The sequence below is a fragment of the Armigeres subalbatus genome, chromosome 3 (genome assembly GCF_024139115.2).
Source record: "Armigeres subalbatus isolate Guangzhou_Male chromosome 3, GZ_Asu_2, whole genome shotgun sequence".
Lineage (NCBI taxonomy): Eukaryota > Metazoa > Arthropoda > Insecta > Diptera > Culicidae > Armigeres > Armigeres subalbatus.
In genome coordinates this window covers 302,657,648-302,682,830 of record NC_085141.1, presented here as the reverse complement: position 1 = coordinate 302,682,830, position 25,183 = coordinate 302,657,648, and the positions used below count along the sequence as shown (strand labels likewise).

The 25,183-nt window shown below is 44.8% G+C and overlaps 1 protein-coding gene across 2 annotated transcripts in view; it reads right to left on the bottom strand.

Moving 5' to 3' along the window:
• LOC134225026 (uncharacterized) overlaps positions 1–25,183 on the bottom strand; it is a 304,150-nt gene that overhangs the window by 41,824 nt on the left and 237,143 nt on the right. For both annotated transcript variants that reach the window (XM_062704768.1, XM_062704767.1), the window contains one exon: positions 1,254–1,347. In XM_062704768.1, the coding sequence (XP_062560752.1) occupies positions 1,254–1,347 (94 nt within the window). The remainder of the gene's footprint in view (positions 1–1,253; positions 1,348–25,183) is intronic.

Below are 25,183 nucleotides of genomic sequence, written 5' to 3'. Positions count from 1 at the left end.
AATCTGTTGAACAGAATACGGGACATAATTTTGTACGCCGAATTAAGGAGGGTTATTCCTCGGTCTGTGTCCTTTCCTAAATAGAGGGCAAATGAGGCCGTCCAACCAGCTAGAAGGCATTTCCTCGTCTTCCCATATTTTCGACATAAACACTCGCTAAACACTTGTTCTTCATATTCTTTCTTCTTCCTGCTGTGGGTTCGTTTTTCAGCTGCTCTTGCTTCCTTGTACCAATCTCTATTCGATCGGGTACCCGAGACCAACATCCGGCTTCTGGCAACGTTCTTCTCGTCTGTCACTCTCTGACACTCCACATCAAACCAACCCGTCCTGGGTCGCCTCTGTGCAGTGCCTACCACTTCTCGTGCTGTAGTGCTCACCGCTCCATGGATCGACTCCCATAGATCGTTGATGTTGTCGCTAACGTTGATTGCTCGTTCGTCGAGCTTCTGGCGGTATACAGCCGATACGAGGTAGTGCTCAGAGTCAATGCTCGGACCTCTGAATGTGCGTACATCGATAACATCCGAGAAATGGCGCCCATCCACCAGAACATGGTCTATCTGGTAGCAAGTTTCACCATTTGGGTGCCTCCAGGTGTGCTTTCGGATATTTTTCATGTACTGCACTGGCTTCTCCGGCCTTATTTTGAATAAATAATGATAATAATGCTAAGAAAACAATAATAATCCAGAGTGTTGATGTGATAAACTAAAGTCTAACTAAATGCAGCCCTGGGATTGAGTGCCAATGTGAAGGCACCGCGTGGTTCGGATTTCTGAAGACGGGTGGTGAAAACCGAGCGGATGCAATTGTGGATCGGACTGGTGCCACTTTGTGGGAGGGGTAGCCCATCTTTTGCAGTGCAGAAAGATGTGTGACAGGACTGCAAAAGACCATCACCGGCAGAGCAGCAGTGGTCCTGATGGTGGAAAAATTCAATTTTGTTTCCTGTTATGCGCTTGGAATTGAATGCCACCTCCGGAGCAAGGCAATAGGAAGGCGTGTTACCAGGAAACAAACCCCGGAGACCGGTCGGTTGGTCTGCAAAAGGAATTTTCCGACGAATTTTGTTAAAAATAATCCGGTGGGTGGCTGACAGGTAAATTGAATTCCAGTTTATGCTTTGTTGCGGTGGAATTTAGATGGCAGCTGGATGCATTTACAACTGCTCCAGCGGAAGCAGCTGCAAGCAGTAACGACCTTGTACTCGAGTTAGTTTCTTGTACATATACCTAGTGGATGTTTCTCACCTTGAAATCAGGATCTGGAACTCGTCTTTTGAACGTGCCCACTATCAGCAGCGCGCCATCACCGACGACGATCATTCGGCCCTGGGTTGTTTGCCTGAAAATGGATCAAAATTTAGGAGAAGATTAGATATTTATGGTTGTCCATCGACTGTTGTCAATTGTGGGTTTATAAAATAAAGTATGATTAACTCTCAACGAAACATTATTAGAAAATATTTACTTATGTTATCATGTTCATAGGAACATCTAAAGATGCTATTCGACTTGAAATCATATAAATTCACTCTATAAACGCGCATTTAATCGCGGATTTTAGGAGCAAAGTAGGTACTACGGACTGGCTAAATCAAAGCATGAAAAAACTTCCAACAACGATTTATATTGTAATTCAAAAATGTCAAACCGATATCCACCCACCACCAAAGTTTCATTCTTTTCTGGATTGTCGTTGTTACAATAAAATCGATTTTCATCACTCCCGCGAAACTTTTCCACAGACTTCCTCAACGCAGTACCAAGTAATCGTTACTCCCCCAACAGATGTCAGAAGAATCAAACTTCAGCAGTTTTCTTCCACCGCCTGCCGGCACCTTCCCCATCCGCTCTGTCGTATTCCATCCGAAAACGGCTGAATGGAATCCGCCGTTGAAGAGCGGTGCGACTGTTTGTTTTAAAATTCGACAACAAACTGACGGTGCAATCTTCGTCGTTGCTACTCAACCCGATGGCGCTACCAACACCATCTCACACTGCGGTGGCTGCAATGCGCTAGCATTGCCATACCCCGCCGCGCAACCTCTCTTAGCCCTTCACAAGCTACCGATTCCTTGGCACACGCTTAAATGAAGCAAAGTTCGTCAGAAAATTCAATATGTTGCTCTCCATACTCTCAAATACTCAATCATGCACAGATTCTTTCACGATAGAGATCAATATTAGTGCATATGCAAAATTGAGAGTTCGAATCAAGTCTAATGTAAAACTTGCCACATTGTACGGTAAATCGGGGCATGCGAAATATGTGATTTCACGATTGGTATATTTGATTGCTTATGTTTAATGCACTATCCGCAATAGCAGAATCAATTCATAGTATAGAATCACTTATACAAACTAAAATCATTAGCCGCTTACTCTGAATACTACACGCTCTTTCCCTTCTGGTTAATATCCCTCCGCAATACACATCACGAATGTGGTCTTGTCGAGACAGAAGGGAATGCAGGCCTGGCGGTGGTGATGGGCGTATCATCCAAAGTTTGACAACCCGCAGTAATAAATTTATAATTTAGCCATTGCTCAAGTTTTCCCCCGAAGGGGCGTTAGGCATTTCAAAGTGGAATGGGAGGGTGGGGCCCATTCTGCACTCTGTCTCACCGGAAAAGCTTGTCCCGCCTGTTATCGCATCACATTTATGACGAACAGTTGGTTCTAAGAGGAAAGTTATTTCCCGTCGCCATGTCGGCTGTTCCTTAGAGACGCATCACCACACTGACAATAAGCGAGACATTGCTTATTTTTAGAGCTTGTCTTGTCACACGGAATGAGGATCATGATGATGATGATGATGACTGCTAACCACGTTGCAGGAAGTGCTCAGCGAGTGGCGAGGTGTGCGGCATAAAGCTTGTTTTATTTGTTTTGCGCAATAAATGAAATTTCAAAGCCAAACTTTGTCATTTAGTATAAATAGGTTTAATGTGATGAAATTCAGGTAAAGTGCTGGTGAAGTTTTAGAATGCGGATGGGTACTCAACTTTCATATCTCTCGTTGAATACACTCAACGATAGCGAGATCTGATAGTCTAATCCTTGGTGAAGTTTTGTATAAACTCCGAACGAGTCGCTGGTCATTAGCGAGAATGGCACCACATAACATATGTGTAACTCGGGTTCAAAAAGATGTACCCAAGTTCAGATTCATAGGTGGTATAGAGAACATCATAATGTCAAAGGCATTATACCAGTTCACTTTCGAAACACGGAAAAAAAATATAGTAAACACAAACAAACCTTACACGGTTAGATGACTTTACCCATTCATGGGTACTGTTTTTATGATGACATTATTCCCACCGTGAAAAAGTCACCCTTTTTCTCTCAAAAATGCCTCTCTCCAATTTAATGGGGAGACATTCTACTTTGAAAATTTTGGTTGATTTAACCAAATTCCTTGATCATTACAAAATTAGGTTTGAAATAACAATTGATTTTAGTTCATTCAAAATTAATTGCCTATATTCCGGGTATTAAACCACCCGACTTGGACATTAATTTACAATGATCTGAAAACTCATATGTGAATATGTACAAAATGTGGTCCTCCGTCGGTCTTCGCAACTTAGGTTCTATCCCATCGAAAGTTACCTCAAATTCATTTTTCAAATAAAAAATCTTCCACATAAATTCGATTGTGGGCACCCTCATTTTATTGATAAATCATTCAATATCGTTTTAGTTGTTCTTAAATTATTTTTAATATTGTTTTTATGCAGTTTTTATAATTATTAGACAAAATTGATTGAAATAATGAGTTTGTTCCATATTTTTGTTCTTTGGGCATGTCTAGTTTTAATACACACACAAAGAACAAAGCGTTGACCGATTGCTTGCAACAAGTTGCATTCGACGGGGAATCCTGTTCCATTGTTCCCTATTGAAAATTAGTCAGATCGGACTATGGGATCAAAATTTATGACCAAAATATGTTTTTTTTAATGAACGAGCTTTTTTTGACTGCATACCAATAAAACGTAAATCAATGAAAAATTGAAATCCATTTACCTAAAGTGCTATTTTCGACCTTTCTAATGTGATTTTTTTCAACATCCTCCTCACTGCTAGGTGGATTGATTTGAATTTTTTAGTGTCTCCTGGCTATTAGAATGAATAAACTATTCCTTGTCGTTAAATCTGGGTGGTTTTTATTCATGCTTCTTTATTTTTAGCCAAGTTTTCAAGGGTGCCCACAACCGAACCACAAAATGGAAATGTCCAAAAATGTCAAATTTTCTAAATTGTCCGTATTTTTTTTTCAAATCGATAAAATCATACTAATTTCTTTGCTAGTTGTCAGGTTATACGTCTAGCTTTTCATTGCTATACAAATGTCGGCATAATATTAACCAGGGCCAAAGTTATGGTCCAAACACAAAAGGGTGCCCACAACCGAACCTCCTCCTCTAATAAATTCACCCAAACAACACTCCAGTAAATAACTAATAACTTTGCTTAATATACTCTAATCTTCTCGCGGTTTCTAGCATAGGATTTTATATTTAATTCTAAATTAACTGAATCAGTATCATGGTTCTTACCTTGATACTTTAAAAATGAGTGAGATATTTATATCTTTGATGCTTCAAGTATCATATATTTTATTTCATAATTCATTGAGAAAATAAAACGAAACACGGCTACGTAGCGCATACAAAGTGAAATAACAGATATTCCCTCAGTAGGGTCGAGTCCCATCGAAGGGAAAGTGGTTACCTCCAATACATTTTTCAAATCAATATCTTCCACATAATGTACATGTTCACATATGAGTTTTCACAGCATTGTAAATTAATGTTTGGGTGATTTAACCCCGGAATATAGGCAGTTTACTTTGATTGAACTGAGATATTCTTTTTTCGTACGACCGAATCGCCGAATAATATACAAATAATATTACTCAAATTTTGGGTTGATTTATTTGCCAGTGCAGGGCTTAACTTTTATACCACTTTTTAGTGCCGTGTCTCTTTTCTCAGATGACAGAACGATGTTCCCTATGCCAGTTATACAACTTTGGCGAGAAGCAAAAGGGGGCCAACTTTTTGCTACGATTTCTCTTCGAAGTTGTACTTATGTTATGTGATGGCACCCAATCAACTTATAATGTAATCGTCTAGTACGTAGTCCGGATTAGATAGTTGAGGATAATCGAGCAAGTTGCTAGACGTTAATGTGCTTTGTACGTCCAAGCAACTCCATTTAGCTTACTTGAGTTGAAACAAATTTGAATAGGTGAAGCTTTGGACAACTCAACTAATGGCAATTGTGGTTTAAAAGCAGCATCATTTCTAGTATAATGCGAAGGGTGGGGTAATGCCGTCTTTAAATGAACACAATTCTTTGATAAAGGCAAAGAAAGTATATTATCACTTCTTTGAATGACTGCATCTTCCCGGCCATTAAATGAATGCGGTATAAGGTAAAGTCCTTAGTCTCTTTCTTAGTTGAAAACTTCTATCCAGTATAAGAGTAGATGAGGAGATGATGCCCTTTTGAATAAACACTTCCGCTGGTAATAAGGCAAAGAAGCGATTATTCATACACAAGAAGATTGCGTCTGCTAATTGTGCGGCATGGACAAGCATATAACAAAAACAAGCTCAAGATACCTCTTCAGTCATATGACAGATCATAGCAACCATCGTACAAGATACACATTCACAGTTAGCCCACCCCAGCTCTCTCTCGAAGTGAGTCGCAAGCGTAAGCAATAGAACCAATGCAACATGATGGGTGATTAATATATGCAATAGTGAATTGCACATTTGGCGAGTGTATATCAACATTTCACATGAAATCAAAATCACCCATCGTGTTGTACAAAAATGTATGAAGAAAAACAGTTTAAACCGCATTTCAATTATCATTCTATTTAAGGTGACTTACTTACTTACTTATGGATCCTGTGCACCTCCGGTGGTGCAAAGGGCCGACTTGAAAGATCTCCATCCTGAGCGATGCCCGGCTATCGCTTTAACCTGTTGCCAGGTTAGATTTCGGTCGACTTCTTTTATTTCTTTATTGAGCCTCTGGGTCTGCCTCTGCTGCGATGTCCCGCTGGGTTCCAGTCTAATGCTTGCTTACAGATTTCGTTTCCGCCCCTACGTAGAGTGTGGCCGACCCAGCCCCACTTCCGATCCCGAATTTCTGTTGCTATCGGCCTCTGGTGACAACGACGATGGAGCTCGTTGTTTGAGATCCAGTTGTGAGGCCACCAGGCCCGAATTATATACCGCAGGCATCTGTTAATGAACACCTGCAGCCGTTGAGTGTTCTCCACTGATACACACCATGTTTCGCTAGCGTATAACAGCACAGATTTCACGTTAGAGTTGAAAATTCGTATTTTGGTGCGTTCACTTATCTGCCTGTTTTTCCAGATATTTCTTAAACTCGCAAAGGCAGCCCTTGCTTTCTTGATCCGTGCGCCTATGTCGATCTTGGTACCGCCGTCTGACGCCATTTGGCTACCAAGATATTGGAAGCTTTCAACATTCTCCACTGGTTGCCCGGCTACTGTGAAACTGGAAGGAGTCACCGTGTTTACATCCAACGATTTGGTTTTGTTGACGTTGATGACTAAACCTGCCGAGGAGGAGCGATCGGCAAGGTCGTTGAGCTTACTCTGCATATCAGAGCGCCGTTGCGCGAGTAGTGCAACGTCATCCGCCAATTCGAAGTCGTTTAGGTGCTCCATGGTTATAGGCTGCCATAACAGCCCGCGGTTTGGTTCACGGTCAATCGCATCTACCAGAATCTCATCGATTACGATGAGGAACAGTAAAGCCCCAAACGCAATACAACGGAACGGCGACGGAAACGGAAAATTTGACAGTTAGCCCATATATTTTCTGTCAAATTTGCCGTTTCCGTCGCCGTTCCGTTGTATTGCGTTTGGGGCTTAACGGTGATAGAATACATCCTTGCCTCACACCAGCTACGACCCGGATAGGGTCGGACAGGACCCCATTGTGCAGCACTCTACACGAAAAGGCCTCGTACTGTGCTTCGATGAGGCCGATGATTTTCTCAGGAACCCCCTTGCGTCTCAGGGCGCCCCACATATTCTCGTGATTGAGACGGTCGAAAGCTTTTTCGTAGTCAATGAATACCAAGTAAAGGGACTCTTGGAATTCGTTGACCTGCTGACCTGATGCGCAGCGTGACAATATGGTCCACACAGGATCTTCCGGCACGGAATCCGGCTTGCTGCCGCCGGAGAGTCGCATCGATCTTCTCCTGAATCCGGGCTAGGATAATTTTGCACAGAACTTTGAGAACGGTACACAGCAACATAATGCCTCGCCAGTTATCGCATACAGTCAGGTCACCCTCAGGGCACCTTCACTAAGATACCTTGCATCCAGTCGACCGGGAAAGTTGCGGTGTCCTAGATATTACGAAATAAACGATGCAGCAGTTGAGCGGATGTCATGGGGTCAGCTTTGAGCATCTCGGCTGATATGCGGTCGACCCCTGGAGCTTTATTCGATTTCATGCTTTGGATGGCTGTTTGAATCTCTAGCAGTGATGGAGCTTCGGTATTGACACGTGTTATACGTCGGATCCTAGGCAGATCATGCCGAGGTGGTGATGGCCTGGTTGGCACTTGAAAAGTTGTTCGAAGTGCTCGAACCAGCGTTTCAGCTGGTCAGTTGGGTCGGTCAATAACTGATCATTCGCGTCTTTCACAGGCATCGTTGCATTCATCTTCGCCCCGCTTAAGCGTCGTGGGATATCGTAGAGGAGGCGAATGGCTACGGTTGCAGCGTCTCTCTCCTTCGTCGGCCAGAGAGTCTGCCCACGCTCGCTTGTCCCGACGACATGAGCGTTTTACTTCCTTCTCAAGAGCCGTGTATCGTTGACGGGCTAAGACTTTGGCTCCTCTGGTTTTCGATCGCTCTATCGCGGCTTTGGCTTTTTTTCGCTCCTCTATCTTCCTCCAGGTCTCATCGGTGATCCATTGTTTTCTCTGGGTGCGTAGTTCACCCAGATTGTTCTCGCTGGTGGCGATGAAGGCATTCTTGATGGCGGTCCATTGGTGAGTATTCTTGAAAACCTCCCTACCCCGGCGATCATCCTGGGAGACATAAACGCCGACGCTGACGCTGGATTCGTAATTTTAAACGACGGCACTCCTACCTTCCGTCGAGGGTCCACGAAGTCTGCTGTCAATATCTCCATGGCCTCGAGCGGCATAGTTGGTAGGCTTCTCTGGTCCTCCGACGGGGACCCCAGAGGTAGCGACCATTCGCCAATCCTCGTGGGTTTCGACAGTAGCCCTCCAATGTCATCCGCCGACCACGGTGGATATACGGAAAAGCGGACCGTGGTAGTTTTCAGCGGGAGATCGAACGCGACCTGCCCCTTCGTCCAGAACCATCCATCATCGAAATCTCCGAAGCTATCCTCCGCGTGGCAGAAAGCACCATTTCCCAAAACCAGTCCCAACCCGGCACGGAAAGTGGTCCATTGGTGCATTGATAACACCTAAAAAGCGGTAAAAGCCCGGCGCAAGGCCCTCCGAGCGCTAAAGAAAGCCAAAACAAGACTCCCAGCCGATGACTCGCGCCTCGACGAAATCCGCTCCAGTTATCAAACCGCCCGAAACGACTGTCGACGGCTTGGACCGACTTCCTCGACGGGATAAACCATGACCATTCGTCAACTGAACTCTGGAGGCGGATAAACTGTTTTCAGGGCATGCGACGAGCAACCTCTATCCATTGACGGTGTCACACACCGAGACCCCGTGTTCGTGGCCGACATGCTAGCCGACCATTTCCACCGACAATCATCCTATCTGAAGTATCCCGAAACCTTTCGCAAGAAACACCCAGCTCCCGCAGCGGAAATTTGCACCTTCCAAGTACCACCAGACGACGGAAATAGCATGAATCACCCCTTCTCCATGGCGGAACTAGACTTCGCGCTCCAAAAAGGCCATGGTAAGTCTGCCGACCCGGACTGCACCGGGTACCCAATGTATAGAAACTTGCCCTCAAGCGTCAAGGCCGCCTTCTTGAAGGCAATTAACAAAGAGTGGACCAGCGGCACATTCCCTGTGGAGTCAAAAAGTCAAGGCCCACCGAACGAGGCGGGAAGCTACCGTCCCATAGCGCTTACAAACGTCGGCTCCAAAATTATGGAGCGGATGGTAAACCGGCAACATGCCTTCCGCCCCGACCGCGGTACCGGAACCTATCTTGCCTCTCTCGGCTAGACTTTGGAAGAGCGAAAACCCAAGACAAACACGCTGAGCTCGTATCCCCTTGAAAGGAGGCTTCCGAGCCTTTTGAAAGGAGGCTTCCAAGCTTTTTGAAAGGAGGCTTCCGAGCCTCTTGAAAGGAGGCTTCCGAGCCTCTTGAAAGGAGGCTTCCGAGCCTCTTGAAAGGAGGCTTCCGAGTCTCTTGAAAGGAGGCTTCCGAGCCTCTTGAAAGGAGGCTTCCAATCTTTTTGAAAGGAGGCTTCCGAGCCACTTGAAAGGAGGCTTCCGAGCCTCTTGAAAGGAGGACTCCGAGCCTCTTGAAAGGAGGCTTCCGAGCCTTGTGAAAGGAGGCTTCAAGCCATTCGATACTATTGAAAGGAGGTTTCTGAGCCTTTTGGAAGGAGGCTTGCAAGCCTCTTGAAAGAAGGCTTCCGAGTATTTTAAAAGCAGGCTTCCGAGCCTTTCGGAAGTAGGCTTCCGAACCTCTTGAAAGAAGGCCTCCGAGCCTCTTGAAAGGAGGCTTCCGATCCTCTTGAAAGGAGGCTTCCGATCCTCTTGAAAGGAGGCTTCCAAGCCTCTTGAAAGGAGGATTTCCTCCTTGAAAGGAGGCTTCCAAGCCTCTTGAAAGGAGGCTTCCGAGCCTCTTGAAAAGAGGCTTTCGAGCCTCTTGAAAGGAGGCTTCCGAGTATCTTGAAAGGAGGCTTCCGAGCCTCTTGAAAGGAGGCTTCCGAGCCTCTTGAAAAGAGGCTTTCGAGCCTCTTGAAAGGAGGCTTCCGAGTATCTTGAAAGGAGGCTTCCGAGTATCTTGAAAGGAGGCTTCCGAGCCTCTTGAAAGGAGGCTTCAGGGCCTCTTTAAAGGAAGCTTCCGGGCCTCTGTAAAGGAGGCTTCCGGGCCTCTTGAAAGGAGGCTTCCGAGCCTCTTGAAAGGAGGCTTCCGAGCCTCTTGAGAGGAGGCTTCCGAACCTCTTGAAAGGAGGCTTCCGAGCCTCTTGAAAGGAGGCTTCCGAGCTTCTTGAAAGGAGGCTTCCGAGTCTCTTGAAAGGAGGCTTCCGAATCTCTTGAAAGGAGGCTTCCAGGCCTCTTGAAAGGAGGCTTCTGAGCCTCTTGAAAGAAGGCTTCTGAGCCTCTTGAAAGGAGGCTTCGAGCCTCTTGAAAGGAGGCTTCTGAGCCTCTTGAAAGGAGGCTTCCTGAGCCTCTTGAAAGGAGGCTTCCGAGCCTCTTGAAGGAGGCTTCCAGGCCTCTTGAAAGGAGGCTTCTGAGCTCTTGAAAGGAGGCTTCCGAGCCTCTTGAAAGGAGGCTTCTGAGCCTCTTGAAAGGAGGCTTCTGAGCCTCTTGAAAGGAGGCTTCCTGAGCCTCTTGAAAGGAGGCTTCCAGGCCTCTTGAAAGGAGGCTGAGCCTCTTGAAAGGAGGCTTCTGAGCCTCTTGAAAGGAGGCTTTCCTGAGCCTCTTGAAAGGAGGCTTGAGCTCTTGAAAGGAGGCTTCCGAGCCTCTTGAAAGGAGGCTTGAGCCTCTTGAAGGAGGCTTCCTGGAGCCTCTTGGAAAGGAGGCTTGAGGCCTCTTGAAAGGAGGCTTCTGAGCCTCTTGAAAGGAGGCTTCCTGAGCCTCTTGAAAGGAGGCTTCCTGAGCCTCTTGAAAGGAGGCTTCCTAGCCTTTGAAAGGGAGGCTTCCAAAGCCTCTTGAAAGAAGGCTTCCAGCTTCCAAAGCCTTTTGAAGAAAGCCTGAGCCTCTTGAAAGGAGGCTTCCTGAGCCTCTTGAAAGGAGGCTTCCGGGCCTCTTGAAAGAAGGCTTGAGCTTCTTGAAAGGAGGCTTCTGAGCCTCTTGAAAGGAGGCTCTGAGCCTCTTGAAAGGAGGCTTCCGAGCCTCTTGAAAGGAGGCTTCCAGCTTCTTGAAAGGAGGCTCTGAGCCTCTTGAAAGGAGGCTCTGAGCCTCTTGAAAGGAGGCTTGAGCCTCTTGAAAGGAGGCTTCCAGGCCTCTTGAAAGGAGGCTTCTGAGCCTCTTGAAAGGAGGCTTCTGAGCCTCTTGAAAGGAGGCCTGAGCCTCTTGAAAGGAGGCTTCCGAGCCTCTTGAAAGGAGGCTTCTGAGCCTCTTGAAAGGAGGCTCTGAGGCCTCTTGAAAGGAGGCTTCCGAGCCTCTTGAAAGGAGGCTGAGCCTCTTGAAAGGAGGCTCTGAGCCTCTTGAAAGGAGGCTTCCTGAGCCTCTTGAAAGGAGGCTTCTGAGCCTCTTGAAAGGAGGCTTCTGAGCCTCTTGAAAGGAGGCTCTGAGCCTCTTGAAAGGAGGCTTCCTGAGCCTCTTGAAAGGAGGCTTCCTGAGCCTCTTGAAAGGAGGCTTCTGAGCCTCTTGAAAGGAGGCTCTGAGCCTCTTGAAGGGAGACTACCGAGCCTCTTGAAAGGAGGCTTCCGAGCCTCTTGAAAGGAGGCTTCCGAGCCTCTTGAAAGGAGGCGTCCGAGCCTCTTGAAAGGAGGTTTCCGAGCCTCTTGAAAGGAGGCTTCCGAGCCTTTTGAAAGGAGGCTTCCGAGCCTCTTGAAAGGAGGCTTCCGAGCCTCTTGAAAGGAGGCTTCCGAGTCTCTTGAAAGGAAGCTTCCGAGCATCTTGAAAAGAGGTTTTCGAGCCTCTTGAAAGGAGGCTTCCGAACCTCTTGAAAGGAGGCTTCAAGCCTTTTGAAAAAAAGCCTTTTGAAACTATTGAAAGGAGGCTTTCTAGCATTTTATAGGGAGGCTTCCAAAACCTATTGAAAGAAGTCTTCCAAGTCTTTTGAAAGGAGGCTTCCGAGCCTATTGAAAGGAGGCTTCCAAGCCTCTTGAAAAGAGGCTTCCGAGCCTATTGAAAGGAGGCTTCCAAGCCTCTTGAAAGGAGGCTTCCGAGCCTCTTGAAAGGAGGTTTCCGAGCCTCTTGAAAGGAGGTTTCCGAGCCTCTTGAAAGGAGGCTTCCGAGCCTCTTGAAAGGAGGCTTCCGAGCCTCTTGAAAGGAGGCTTCCGAGCCTCTTGAAAGGAGGCTTCCGAGCCTTTTGAAAGGAGGCTTCCGAGCCTCTTGAAATGAGGTTTTCGAGCCTCTTGAAAGGAGGTTTTCGAGCCTCTTGAAAGGAGGCTTCCGGGCCTTTTGAAAGTAGACTTCCGAGCCTCTTGAAAGGAGGCTCCAAGCCTTTTGAAAAAAGCCTTTTGAAACTCTTGAAAGGAGGCTTCCTAGCCTTTTGGAGGGAGGCTTCCAAAGCCTCTTGAAAGGAGGCTTCCGAGCCTTTTGAAAGGAAGGAAGGCTTCCGAGCCTCTTGAAAGGAGGCTTCCGAGCCTCTTGAAAATAGGCTTCCGAGCCTCTTGAAAGGAAGGCTTCCGAACCTCTTGAAAGGATGGCTTCCGAGCCTCTTGAAAGCAGGCTTCCGAGCCTCTTGTAAGGAGGCTTCCGAGCCTCTGTGGGCTTCCAGGCCCTCTTGTAAGGAGGCTTCCAGGCCTCTTGTAAGGAGGCTTCCAGGCCTCTTGTAAGGAGGCTTCCAGGCCTCTTGTAAGGAGGCTTCCGAGCCTCTTGAAAGGAGGCTTCCGGAGCCTCTTGTAAGGAGGCTTCTGAGCTCTTGTAAGGAGGCTTCTGAGCCTCTTGTAAGGAGGCTTCTGAGCCTCTTGTAAGGAGGCTTTGAGCCTCTTGTAAGGAGGCTTCCGGGCCTCTTGTGGGGAGGCTTCTGACCCTCTTGTACGGAGGCTTCCGAGCCTCTTGTAAGGAGGCTTCCGGAGCCTCTTGAAAGGAGGCTTCCGAGCCTCTTGAAAGGAGGCTTTGAGCCTCTTGAAAGGAGGCTTCCGAGCCTCTTGAAAGGAGGCTTCCGAGCCTCTTGAAAGGAGGCTTCCGAGCCTCTTGAAAGGAGGCTTCCGAGCCTCTTGAAAGGAGGCTTCCGAGCCTCTTGAAAGGAGGCTTCCGAGTTTCTTGAAAGGAAGCTTCCGAGCATCTTGAAAAGAGGTTTTCCAGCCTCTTGGAAGGAAGCTTCCGAACCTCTTGAAAGGAGGCTTCAAGCCTTTTGAAAAAAAGCCTTTTGAAACTATTGAAAGGAGGCTTCCTAGCATTTTGGAGGGAGGCTTCCAAAGCCTATTGAAAGAAGTCTTCCAAGCCTTTTGAAAACAGGCTTCCAAAGCCTCTTGAAAAAAGGCTTCCGAGCCTTTTGAAAGGAGGTTTCCGAGCCTCTTGAAAGGAGGCTTCCGAGCCTCTTGAAAGGAGGCTTCCGAGCCTCTTGAAAGGAGGCTTCCGAGCCTCTTGAAAGGAGGCTTCCGAGCCTCTTGAAAGGAGGCTTCCGAGGCCTCTTGAAAGGAGGCTGAGCCTCTTGTAAGGAGGCTTCCGGAGCCTCTTGTAAGGAGGCTCTGAGCCTCTTGTAAGGAGGCTTCCGAGCCTCTTGTAAGGAGGCTTCCTGAGCTCTTGTAAGGAGGCTTCCAGGCCTCTTGTAAGGAGGCTTCTGAGCCTCTTGTAAGGAGGCTTCTGAGCCTCTTGTAAGGAGGCTTCTGAGCCTCTTGTAAGGAGGCTTCCGAGCCTCTTGTAAGGAGGCTTCCTGAGCCTCTTGTAAGGGGGCTTCCGGCCCTCTTGTACGGAGGCTTCCGGGCCTCTTGTAAGGGAGGCTTCCAGCCTCTTGAAAGGAGGCTTCAGGCCTCTTGAAAGGAGGCTTCCGGAGCCTCTTGAAAGGAGGCTCTGAGCCTCTTGAAAGGAGGCTTCTGAGCCTCTTGAAAGGAGGCTTCAGGCCTCTTGAAAGGAGGCTTGAGGCCTCTTGAAAGGAGGCTTCCTGAGCCTCTTGAAAGGAGGCTTCCAGGCCTCTTGAAAGGAGGCTTCCGAGCCTCTTGAAAGGAGGCCTGAGCTTCTTGAAAGGAGGCTTCTGAGCCTCTTGAAAGGAGGCTTCCTGAGCCTCTTGAAAGGAGGTTTCTGGCCTCTTGAAAGGAGGTTTCAGGCCTCTTGAAAGGAGGTTTTCAGGCCTCTTGAAAGGAGGCTTCCGGGCCTTTTGAAAGGAGACTTCCGAGCCTCTTGAAAGGAGGCTTCAAGCCTTTTGAAAAAAGCCTTTTGAAACTATTAAAAGGAGGCTTCCTAGCCTTTTGGAGGGAGGCTTCCAAAGCCTCTTGAAAGAAGGCTTCCGAGCCTTTTGAAAGGAAGGAAGGCTTCCGAGCCTCTTGAAAGGAGGCTTCCGAGCCTCTCGAAAATAGGCTTCCGAGCCTCTTGAAAGGAGGCTTCCGAACCTCTTGAAAGAAGGCTTCCGAGCCTCTTGAAATGAGGCTTCCGAGCCTCTTGAAAGGAGGCTTCCGAGCCTCTTGAAAGGAGCCTTCCGAGCCTCTTAAAAGGAGGCTCCCGAGCCTCTTGAAAGGAGGCTGCCGGGCCTCTTAAAAGGAGGCTGCCGAGCCTCTTGAAAGAAGGCTTTCGAGCCTCTAGAAAGAAGGCTTTCGAGCCTCTAGAAAGAAGGCTTTCGAGCCTCTAGAAAGGAGGCTTCCGAGCCTCTTGAAAGGAGGCTTCCGAGCCTCTTGAAAGGAGGCTTCCGAGCCTCTTGAAAGAAGGCTTCCGAGCCTCTTGAGAGGAGGCTTCCGAGTCTCTTGAAAGGAAGCTTCCGAGCATCTTGAAAAGAGGTTTTCGAGCCTCTTGAAAGGAGGCTTCCGAACGTCTTGAAAAGAGGCTTCGAGCCTTTTGAAAAAAAGCCTTTTGAAACTATTGAAAGGAGGCTTCCTAGCATTTTGGAGGGAGGCTTCCAAAGCCTCTTGAAAGAAGGCTTCCGAGCCTTTTGAAAACAGGCTTCCAAAGCCTCTTGAAAGGAGGCTTCCGAGCCTCTTGAAAGGAGGCTTCCGAGCCTCTTGAAAGGAGGCTTCCGAGCCTCTTGAAAGAAGGCTTCCGAGCCTCTTGAAAGGAGGCTTCCGAGCCTCTTGAAAGGAGGCTTCCGAGCCTCTTGGAAGGAGGCTTCCGAGCCTCTTGAAAGGAGTCTTCCAAGCGTCTTGAAAGGATGCTTCCAAGCGTCTTGAAAGGAGGCTTCCGAGCCTCGAGCCTCTTGAAAGGAGGCTTTTGAACCTCTTTAAAGGAAGCTTCCGAGCCTCCTGAAAGGAAGCTTACGGGCCTCTTGAAGGAGGCTTCCTGAGCCTCTTGAAGGAGGCTTGAGCTTCTTGAAAGGAGGCTTCTGAGCCTCTTGAAAGGAGGCTTCCTGAGCCCTCTTGAAAGGAGGCTTCTGAGCCTCTTGAAAGGAGGCCTGGAGCCTTTTGAAAGGAGGTTTCTGGCCTCTTGAAAGGAGGTTTCAGGCCTCTTGAAAGGAGGCTTCCGGGCCTTTTGAAAGGAGACTTCCGAGCCTCTTGAAAGGAGGCTTCAAGCCTTTTGAAAAAAGCCTTTTGAAACTATTAAAAGGAGGCTTCCTAGCCTTTTGGAGGGAGGCTTCCAAAGCCTCTTGAAAGAAGGCTTCCGAGCCTTTTGAAAGGAAGGAAGGCTTCCGAGCCTCTTGAAAATAGGCTTCCGAGCCTCTTGAAAGGAGGCTTCCGAACCTCTTGAAAGAAGGCTTCCGAGCCTCTTGAAAGGAGGCTTCCGAGCCTCTTGAAAGGAGGCTTCCGAGCCTCTTGAAAGGAGGCTTCCGAGCCTCTTGAAAGGAGGCTTCCGAGCCTCTTGAAAGGAGGTTTTCTAGCCTCTTGAAAGGAGGTTTTCGAGCCTCTTGAAAGGAGGTTTTCGAGCCTCTTGAAAGGAGGCTTCCGGGCCTTTTGAAAGGAGACTTCCGAGCCTCTTGAAAGGAGGCTTCAAGCCTTTTGAAAAAAGCCTTTTGAAACTATTAAAAGGAGGCTTCCTAGCCTTTTGGAGGGAGGCTTCCAAAGCCTCTTGAAAGAAGGCTTCCGAGCCTTTTGAAAGGAAGGAAGGCTTCCGGGCCTCTTGAAAATAGGCTTCCGAGCCTCTTGAGAGAAGGCTTCCGAGCCTCTTGAAAGGAGGCTTCCGAGCCTCTTGGAAGGAGGCTTCCGCGCCTCTTGAAAGGAGGCTTCCGAGCCTCTTGAAAGGAGGCTTCCGAGCCTCTTGAAAGGAGGCTTCCGAGCCTCTTGAAAGGAGCCTTCCGAGCCTCTTGAAAGGAGCCTTCCGAGCCTCTTGAAAGGAGGCTGCCGGGCCTCTTGAAAGGAGGCTGCCGGGCCTCTTGAAAGAAGGCTTTCGAGCCTCTAGAAAGAAGGCTTTCGAGCCTCTAGAAAGAAGGCTTTCGAGCCTCTAGAAAGGAGGCTTCCGAGCCTCTTGAAAGGAGGCTTCCGAGCCTCTTGAAAGGAGGCTTCCGAGCCTCTTGAAAGGAGGCTTCCGAGCCTCTTGAAAGAAGGCTTCCGAGCCTCTTGAGAGGAGGCTTCCGAGCCTCTTGGAAGGAGGCTTCCGAGCCTCTTGGAAGGAGGCTTCCGAGCCTCTTGAAAGCAGGCTTCCGAGCCTCTTGAAAGGAGGCTTCCGAGCCTCTTGAAAGGAGGCTTCCGAGCCCCTTGAAAGGAGGCTTCCGAGCCTCTTGAAAGGAAGATTCCAAGCTTTTTGAAAAAAATGCTTGAAAGGATCCTTCTGAGCTTTTTGATAGAAGGCTTCCGACTTCCAATAAAAAAGGCATCCGGGCCTCTGGCAAGGAGACGCAGGCCTATTGAAAGGTGGCTTCCAACCCGAGCAGCGCAAGTCAGACAAAATCGGTTGCAGCAACTTGGTTGTGACTAAATCTGGTCACATACGAGTTGCAGTAACCTAAGTGGAATGTGTGCTGCTAGGGAAACCATTAGATACAAGATTTTAGTACACAGACATGTTTTAAAAAACATGTCAACACTTTGTTTAGATCAGGTAGATTGCATTGAAAATTTTATAAATTTGCTCTTTCGAGTTTTTTTTTATTTTTTTTCATTTTAATAGGTATTTATTTTTTATTATTTTTACTCTGTTTCCAATGAAAACAAACTTTGTTGATTTTAAATTGGAAGGTCGTGCCTCCGATACTTGGGCAAAGACATTATCCATAATTGAAAGGTACAGTAAAAAGATATTTATCATTTGAACATATGAAGATGACAAACGGGTCTCATTCACGCTTCAAAGGTATGTGCAACAAAAGCTGTTAAAATGTGTTTCTCCTTGACGAACATTGCACTTTGTTAACAGAGAAGATACGTACCTTGATTCCGCGGTGCATCAAAATCCTTATACATAAGCACATACAAGTATATGAAAAAGTCTTTACAAAACACGAATCGAATGCAAATGTACATCCGTTATTAATGCAGGTCCACAAGGGCCTCTATTTTTACGAGCTACACTGTATTTCATTGAAAACAACGAAAAATATGATAAAATTACGAACAAAATCAACAACTCCTGAATCGAAATCCGTCCACCTTGGATGGATTTCGAATCAAAGGATTATAAGTAATCCGTACAGCTGTATTCTAACTAAATACTTACATTAAAACAGACCGATTGACTAGACTACGACTGTAAATAGCTCAACATGCACCTGCTGATCTTACTTTATCAATTGTGATTTTGAATTTAAACACAGTCACATTCGGTACAGTTATATCCAACATGCGAACAAATGGTACCTGAAACTTCGTTTGCTGGGCGGTGATTTGTTTTTTAAAGCTTATTTGTTTTTAAAACTTATTTATAAATTAATTCCCTAAATTTGTTGGTATCTCACGATGTGGACGGTTCTTGGTGCTGTACGGATTCTGGTCTCTCATGGTAACTAAAATCAGTATCGATCCCATCACTATCTTTGCCCAGATGATTGAATGATGGGACGGTTTGCATTGCAATGTCTGGTCGAAAGCACAGCGAATATGGAGGCGCATGGCCGTTTTTCCTCAAACAAAATTTTCAGTCCTTTTATTGAAAGTTTTATCGGAAGTTACTTATTGTTTTGATTAACAAACAGCTTAAGCTGTAATTGGTTTAACATTTTTAGTTCTTTACTTAAAAATACAAATACAAACATTCATGACAAACAGAGATCGTTTTTTCTTGATGTTTATATAAGGTTGCTGAAATTCCTACTGGATTACTTTTGTAAGAACCATTATCCACTTCTTTTTCCACCTCCCAAAAATCCCATTTTTCATTGTTCGTTTTCCCAACAGAGGAACCGCTCGCAATGAGTTTTGTGGCTTTCGAATAACACGAGCAGAGCACCTGTGCGCTTAAGGAAGACGAAAACAGTCGTAAATCTCACGCAAGCGATTTGCCTTTAGAGCCAAGCAATCTACCCTACATCCGTCCTTTGTCCCGGTGTTATTGCCGCACCACCGCAGCAGCTGAGGGGCAATACACAATCATGCCGTGGCACAACATTTTATTCAATATTCGAGCGGGGGTGAACTTTTCAAATTTAACTTTTTCTGCACATTGTGACAGTTCTGTTGTTGGCATTCTTTTCCATCGGGTTGATGTTTCTCTCTCTGCTGCTGTTGTCCTTGCCGAGTGTTGCGCGACTGGTGGCGAAGGAAATGAATAGACGAATGACACGGGAGAGTCTGCAACTTAAGAATAGCTTTGAAATGAGGTCACTTTGTCGTTGAAACATAGAAAAATGTACTTTTTTGATCACTTTTCCTCTATTCGGGAGGAAGCGGAAAGTCACGAGCAGACATAAATCATAGAAATGGAACGTCCAGAAAAAGAAATGAGTTTGGTAGCTGCGTTGTGATGAGACAGAAACAAGAAGACAGATTAGCAAGATGAGCGAGGCCAATTTCCTATTCTGGTCATGTGCCGCCGTGTCGTGTCGCCGTCCTTTGAGCCACGCAGATAAACGAGCCGAGAAAGATAAACGCGAGGATAATCGTCATGATTTGACACTACTGTGGTTTAGCGGTTCCGGCCGATGCGACACTTTACCACAGCTGGGGAGACGCTGTTTGGGGGGGAAATAAATGGCACTGTCGTGATTTTCACACCCACAATAAGCACTTTTATTTGTGTTTTTGATCGTGTGGCATATCTTAAATCAATCAACACGTTTTATGCTACATATTGTTGTTTGAAGTTTCATTCATGGATTTTTAAGGTGATGCGCAATTATGCAATCAATCAAATTATTTCAATTAGGCTAAAATTAAAAAAGGAGCTTCAAAACACATACCTCTGAACTATCAATGAACGTCGTACAGTCGAAGCAAAACGATATAAATTCTAATTGGAACATAACTAACCAGAAATTAGTTCAAACCAATGCTGACCCACTTCGTGCACCCGTACCACCCATACGGAAAAAGGCGATGAAAAGTCAAGCCATAAAAGTGCAACTTCTACAGAGCATAAAAGTTAACGGCCGGTAATGTCGTCGTTAAATGTGACCTCTCTGTTTCGTTCACGGAAACACCCACCATTCGGTCGGTGGCTTTCATCCCGATAACTGCACGGAAAAAGCTGTTTTCGAGTGTCGCACATCGAAAATCACAAAAAAAAGAACACTCCATCCAAAGCGCCGCGGTGCACCGCAGCACCGCCTCCTGGAGAGACCAACAGCCAGGGAGAACGGGCGACAAAAGGCGCGCACAAAAGACATTAAGCCTAATTAGTATGGGTTAATTACATTATTTTCTCATTTCCATTCATAAGCGCCCGGCGCGCGCGTAGGATTTCGCAGAATTTTCCCTCCCACGCCGCCGCATTTGTCATGACGGGTGCCCCTCCCGCGGATGTTGTCGCACGAATTGGTGCCCTGGGGCTCTCGGTACAGCTGCGTGGGGCGGTGTGGTTTGGTAGCGATTGGAATGGGATGAAAAATAATATTACTTCCCATTTTGCCGTCAGCGCTGGCATCTCCGCTGTCAAAAAGCCAAATGCGAAATGAAATTAATTTCGATACATTAAATTAATTAGGCTGAAGTATTACTGTTCCGAAATTTCAAGTAGCTTCTCGACTCTCGAGGGAAGTGCGACGAATCTACCTTCGCACAGGAACCTATCTCCATCGTTCGTTGTTAATTTGAGGTGGGTTTGAAGCGAGGGGGGATTCAACTTTTGAATTCAAAAGTAGCGCTCCAGTGAACGGTGAACAAAGAGAGCCGTCGAACCCTCAATTGGAACGTGATTGTTGGTGTGTTTTCGAGGAATTATTGCGGTAAGACAAAGGTTGGGAACTATTTATGTTGTGGTGTGTTTCGTAATATGACTAAGAATTTTCTCAAACATTATTTTTGGCGAAGCCAATTATATGGGATTGAAGAAGCGTTGACGATCGTTGCCTTGTTGAATTGCTCTTTCTGTACTATTTTTATTTTGGGGCAAATCTTGGAAGCAATTCGAAAACCAGTTATCAATCAAACTTGAATATTAGCTTACAGTGCCTCTGGAGATTAGAGCCACACAATTGAAATGTTGGTACGTGAAGCAACCCAGTCAACGCAAGATCGTATATGATGTCACATAAGATGCTAAAGTGGAGGCCATATAGGTACTTCCCCATACAATATGTATGTATATCGCCTCCACTTTAGCATCTTACGTTGCACTATATACGATTTTGTGTTGACTGGGAACTTTCTGAAGTAATACCAAAAAGCAAATGTCATCGAATAAACATCAAATTCAATCGATTGATTTTTTTTGCACTCCGTCCCAGCCGAAAGAATTTTTCAGATCCAGATCGTGTAAATTATTTTCTAGTTTAATTTTTATTTATTTATTTGGTAGGTGTCAGTTTCCATGGGCGTTCTTCTTCTTCTTCTTCTTCTTCTTCTTTTTATTGGCATCACATCCCCCACTGGGACATTGCCGCCTCGCTGCCTAATGTTCATTCCGCACTTCCACAGTTATTAACTGCGAGGTTTCTAAGCCAAGTTACCATTTTTGCATTCGTGTATCATGAGGCTAACACGATGATACTTTTATGCTCAGGGAAGTCGAGACAATTTCCAAACCGAAAATTGCCTAGACCGGCATCGGCACCGGGAATCAAATCCAGCCACCCTCAGCATGGTCTTGCTTTGTAGCCGCGCATCTTAACGCTGGGCTAAGGAGGGTAATCTTCTATTGCCTTCTGCCGGGCAAATGCATTCCTCAAAGAAGAGATCATAACTTCCCTTGCTTTAAGCCGAGCAAATGCCTGACTTGAAAGAAGGAGTCATACTGTCCCTTGCCATCTTCCGGGCACAGGTATTCTTTGCAAAGACCGTATCTCCCCTGGACTTAAAGCGAGCAAATGTCTCAATTGAAAGAAGGAATCATATCCTTTCTTGTCTTCTGTCAAGCAATAAGGATGGTAAGCGGATAAAGTAGATATAAAGCATCTGTCTTATAATATAAAAGCGACTATAATCATAAAGAATTGAACATATTTTGCATTAGCTGCGAAGTTGGTAATTTCACAACCATTATGGCAACCGGCTATAATGCCAAACGACATAAGGTCAAGTAACCTACAATTTAAATTGAACTAAGTAAGGCACCACATAATGAATCCGACTTTTAACGGTAAGGTACTTTCAGCGCTAAACGTCAATATAAACCTAGCTTGTTATGTGTTTTCTAAGCATTCTCAATGACAATGACAACAGTCATTGGGCAGTTCAATATTTTAAACTTTGGTGCCAATTGCCTTTTGCTAATATCAAAAGCCAATTTGCAACAAGCGTTCCCAAGCAATTTGAAAATATGTACCCGTATGATGATCATCTATCGAGCATACTGGCATACTATAACGAGATTAAAAATTTGTACTGCGGTAAGTGCGTACGTTTGAGATGTTGTAGCAGACGGCCTTGTAGATATTCTTGTGAGGAGAAAAAGTGCTTCGGATTACCATTCCACGGGAGGCTTTTGCGTCGTTAACCATTGGACGATGGGCCACGCCAGGAAATTAGGAGGAAAAAAATATTTTTACCTTGAAGATGATATTTTAGCAACAAAGTTTCTTCAGCAAATTCAAAGCTTATTATTTAATTTTTATTTTGAAGTTTGTTGCAAACTACATTTTGAAATAAATTTTTTAACTAAAATACTTCTAATTTTTGCATTGTACGATATTCTAGAAAGTTGGTCCTTATTTAATTTTGAGACACTTTGTAGTACGTTTTTTGTATAATCTGTTATGATAATTTCAAATAATAATTTTAGGGTAACCCTAAAACCAATATTTTGATTGTAACTTTTTAGTTTTAATTTTTATCGAAGTAATGTCTTCTTCAAAGTTTTAATGCATGAAAAATGCACGTTTTGGTGACATAACCAAGTGAATACATTATTGTTGGGTTGCAGTGATATCTCCGTTTTTCTTGAAAAAATTCGCCATTTTCAAATACCAGTATTTTTGAAGGGGGATAAAAGGGTGATCCATTTCTTCCTGGGTTAGACAGAAGAAGGGATAAGGATTGCTCTGCATATTTTGGTACATGAAACGCATGGCACGTTGACTTATAGTGGAGTTATGGCGTTATCTCGAAAAAAAAAAAATGGCTTGAAAGAAATTGACTTTTTGAGGCTTGAAAAAATTTTGGAATTTTTTTCAAAATTAAAACATTTTTTTTCATATCAAATGTCTCAAAAATGCATGAAACGTCAAGATCTGGAGTCCAAGTCAATTTTTACCAATTTTTTTTCGAGATGACACCAGATCTTGACGTTTCATGCATTTTTGAGACGTTTGATATGAAAAAATTTGGTATATAACACTATATGTAGGTCTCCGAGGCTTCTGTAAAAAGCTCGCTGTCGGAGTGAAATGATACAACCAACCCGAGATTGGCAGATTCACATACGAATTTGTATGTGACTCACGCGAATTCTGATTTCAAAAGCGACATATGCGAATGTTGCTTCCTTCAATTTACCTTGCAATGTTAGGCAAAAGGAGATTATAATTTTGGAGACTTTCTATATGTATTGGAAGAGTTTCATGTATGCGTGAGACGATTGTAGTCCGTCTTCTTCATATATATTAGTGATCGTCAGTACGATTGAGTATGTAGTGGTGACATATATCAAGTATGTGTGTGTTTTAGTGCGATGCAAAATTTGTTTGAGTGTATGGGTGAGTGTCAGCGATAGGAAAAACTGACATGTTTACATTTCTCATCCAAGTGGTCACTTGTTTTTTACACTTCCTTTCGATCAATAACTCCTTCCAGAAACAATTCAACGTGACCGCATTCACCTGGCCAACTATGCAGTGAAACCGAAAGAGATTTTCAAGGAGGAGATATCCCAGATGGAGCAGAATCTGAGGAAATAATAAATGCTTTTCAGAACCAAATAATTCTGTATGTATTTCTGATCGCTGATATGATTCCAGCCCAGGTGTTGATCAGTTTGACTATAATCTGTGGATCCGATCGATTATGGGAACAATGCTGTGGAAAGTTTGCAAACAGTACGATAGCATCAAAACTCATCGGAACGAACATTCTACGTGACCTTATTCTTATGTCCAGCTGTGAAATATCCAGTTTCGTAGTTCGCCAAGGATCGAGTAGGCGTTAATAATTTGATGTCCGGCAAACCTAGCTGCATTTTTTGTTGCAGTTGAAATTGGTGGGCTTTTGATTGTCAACGATTTACTCCCGACCGTGTAGTATGCCCGAGGGAAGATTGCAGAATCTAATGTCGCTGCTAATCAAGAGAGTACCGTCTGTTCTCCGCGATGAATGTCGATCATAGCAACTAAAAAAATGGTCCAGACAGTGCCAGACTTCAGGGAAAAAGTGGTAGTTTTTTTTTCGAAAATTTGTTATTAATATAATAGTTTGAAGTTGAAGGAAGCGAAAAACCATCTTGGAGCTAATAAATTAGATTAAAGAGCCAGGAAAATCATAAAATGAATTTCTGAATTTCTCTGTAGTTGAAAATAATATTTTTTTATATTAGCAGAATAACTGTGTACCTACTTAACACACATATCCGAATGCCTTCCTTGATTGAATGAAGACTGAAAAGTTATAGCCTATTCATATTATGGGAAATATCTTCGCATTTTCATGGTAACAGAATTCGAGTAATATTCGACAGAGTAATTAACGTGGTCTTGACTGTAACTTCATTCAGAATAGCTCTTTGAAAGTAAAAGTTCTTTGGAATGTCTTCACGGGTCATGAAACGAGTTCGTACTATCCATATAGTTTCACCATTTGATAACTGTAACAGGATACTCTGTCTAACAACAATCTATCTTTAGAACTTAGGCTCATTTGGGTCAGCGGGGATAGCTTCATGTAAGATTAACAATTTGAGTCATATTACAGAAATCTATTCACATCCAAGGTACTCCTAATAAACTTTGACTTTAGAACTTAGGTTCAACGGAGTCTTGACTATAAATACCAGGAAAAAATATTTTAAGCTCTTTTTAGTGGAATGTATTCAACCGTCTAAGACGAGTTTACTACTCTCCATTTTATTCCACCAATTATTTCGATATCTTTGCAGATACGTATTTCAACCACAACTGTGTGGTCGTCTTCAGTGTTTCGTACTTGACTCGACTTCGACAAACTCGTCTTAGATGGTTGTTATAAATACAATTCAGAACAGCTTCATGAAAGGTTTTCGATTTGAATCGTACTACAAGATTCTCAGCACATTTATTGCCTTCCAAACAATCCTTGACTTTAGTATTTAGGTTGAATGGGTTCTTAACTGTAATTAAAGCTATGTCCATTTAGAATCCAGAATCATTTATTGTATTGCAGTGGCACGAAAAGTGACCGCTGCAAGAATTCTTTTACAGCGGTTCCTAAGCGCCCACTTGCTGTGGTATAAATTTCACGATGTTTCGTGCAGCGAGTCAAAAATTATTCCAGATGGAAGCCGAAAGGAGAAAAAAAAATCTGCACACCCACGTTGATAATCCTGCTCATCGACGATGGAACCTACGTCAAAATGGATTTCGGACAGCTTCCTAGCCAAAAATTCTACATGGTGACGGCACGAGGAGTAGTTCCTGCGAAGTTTAAGTCTGCTTTTTGGACAAACTTGCAAAAAAACAGCTGATTTTGGCAAGTGTGAGGGTTATATATATTAGGAGTTGGGCAATCCA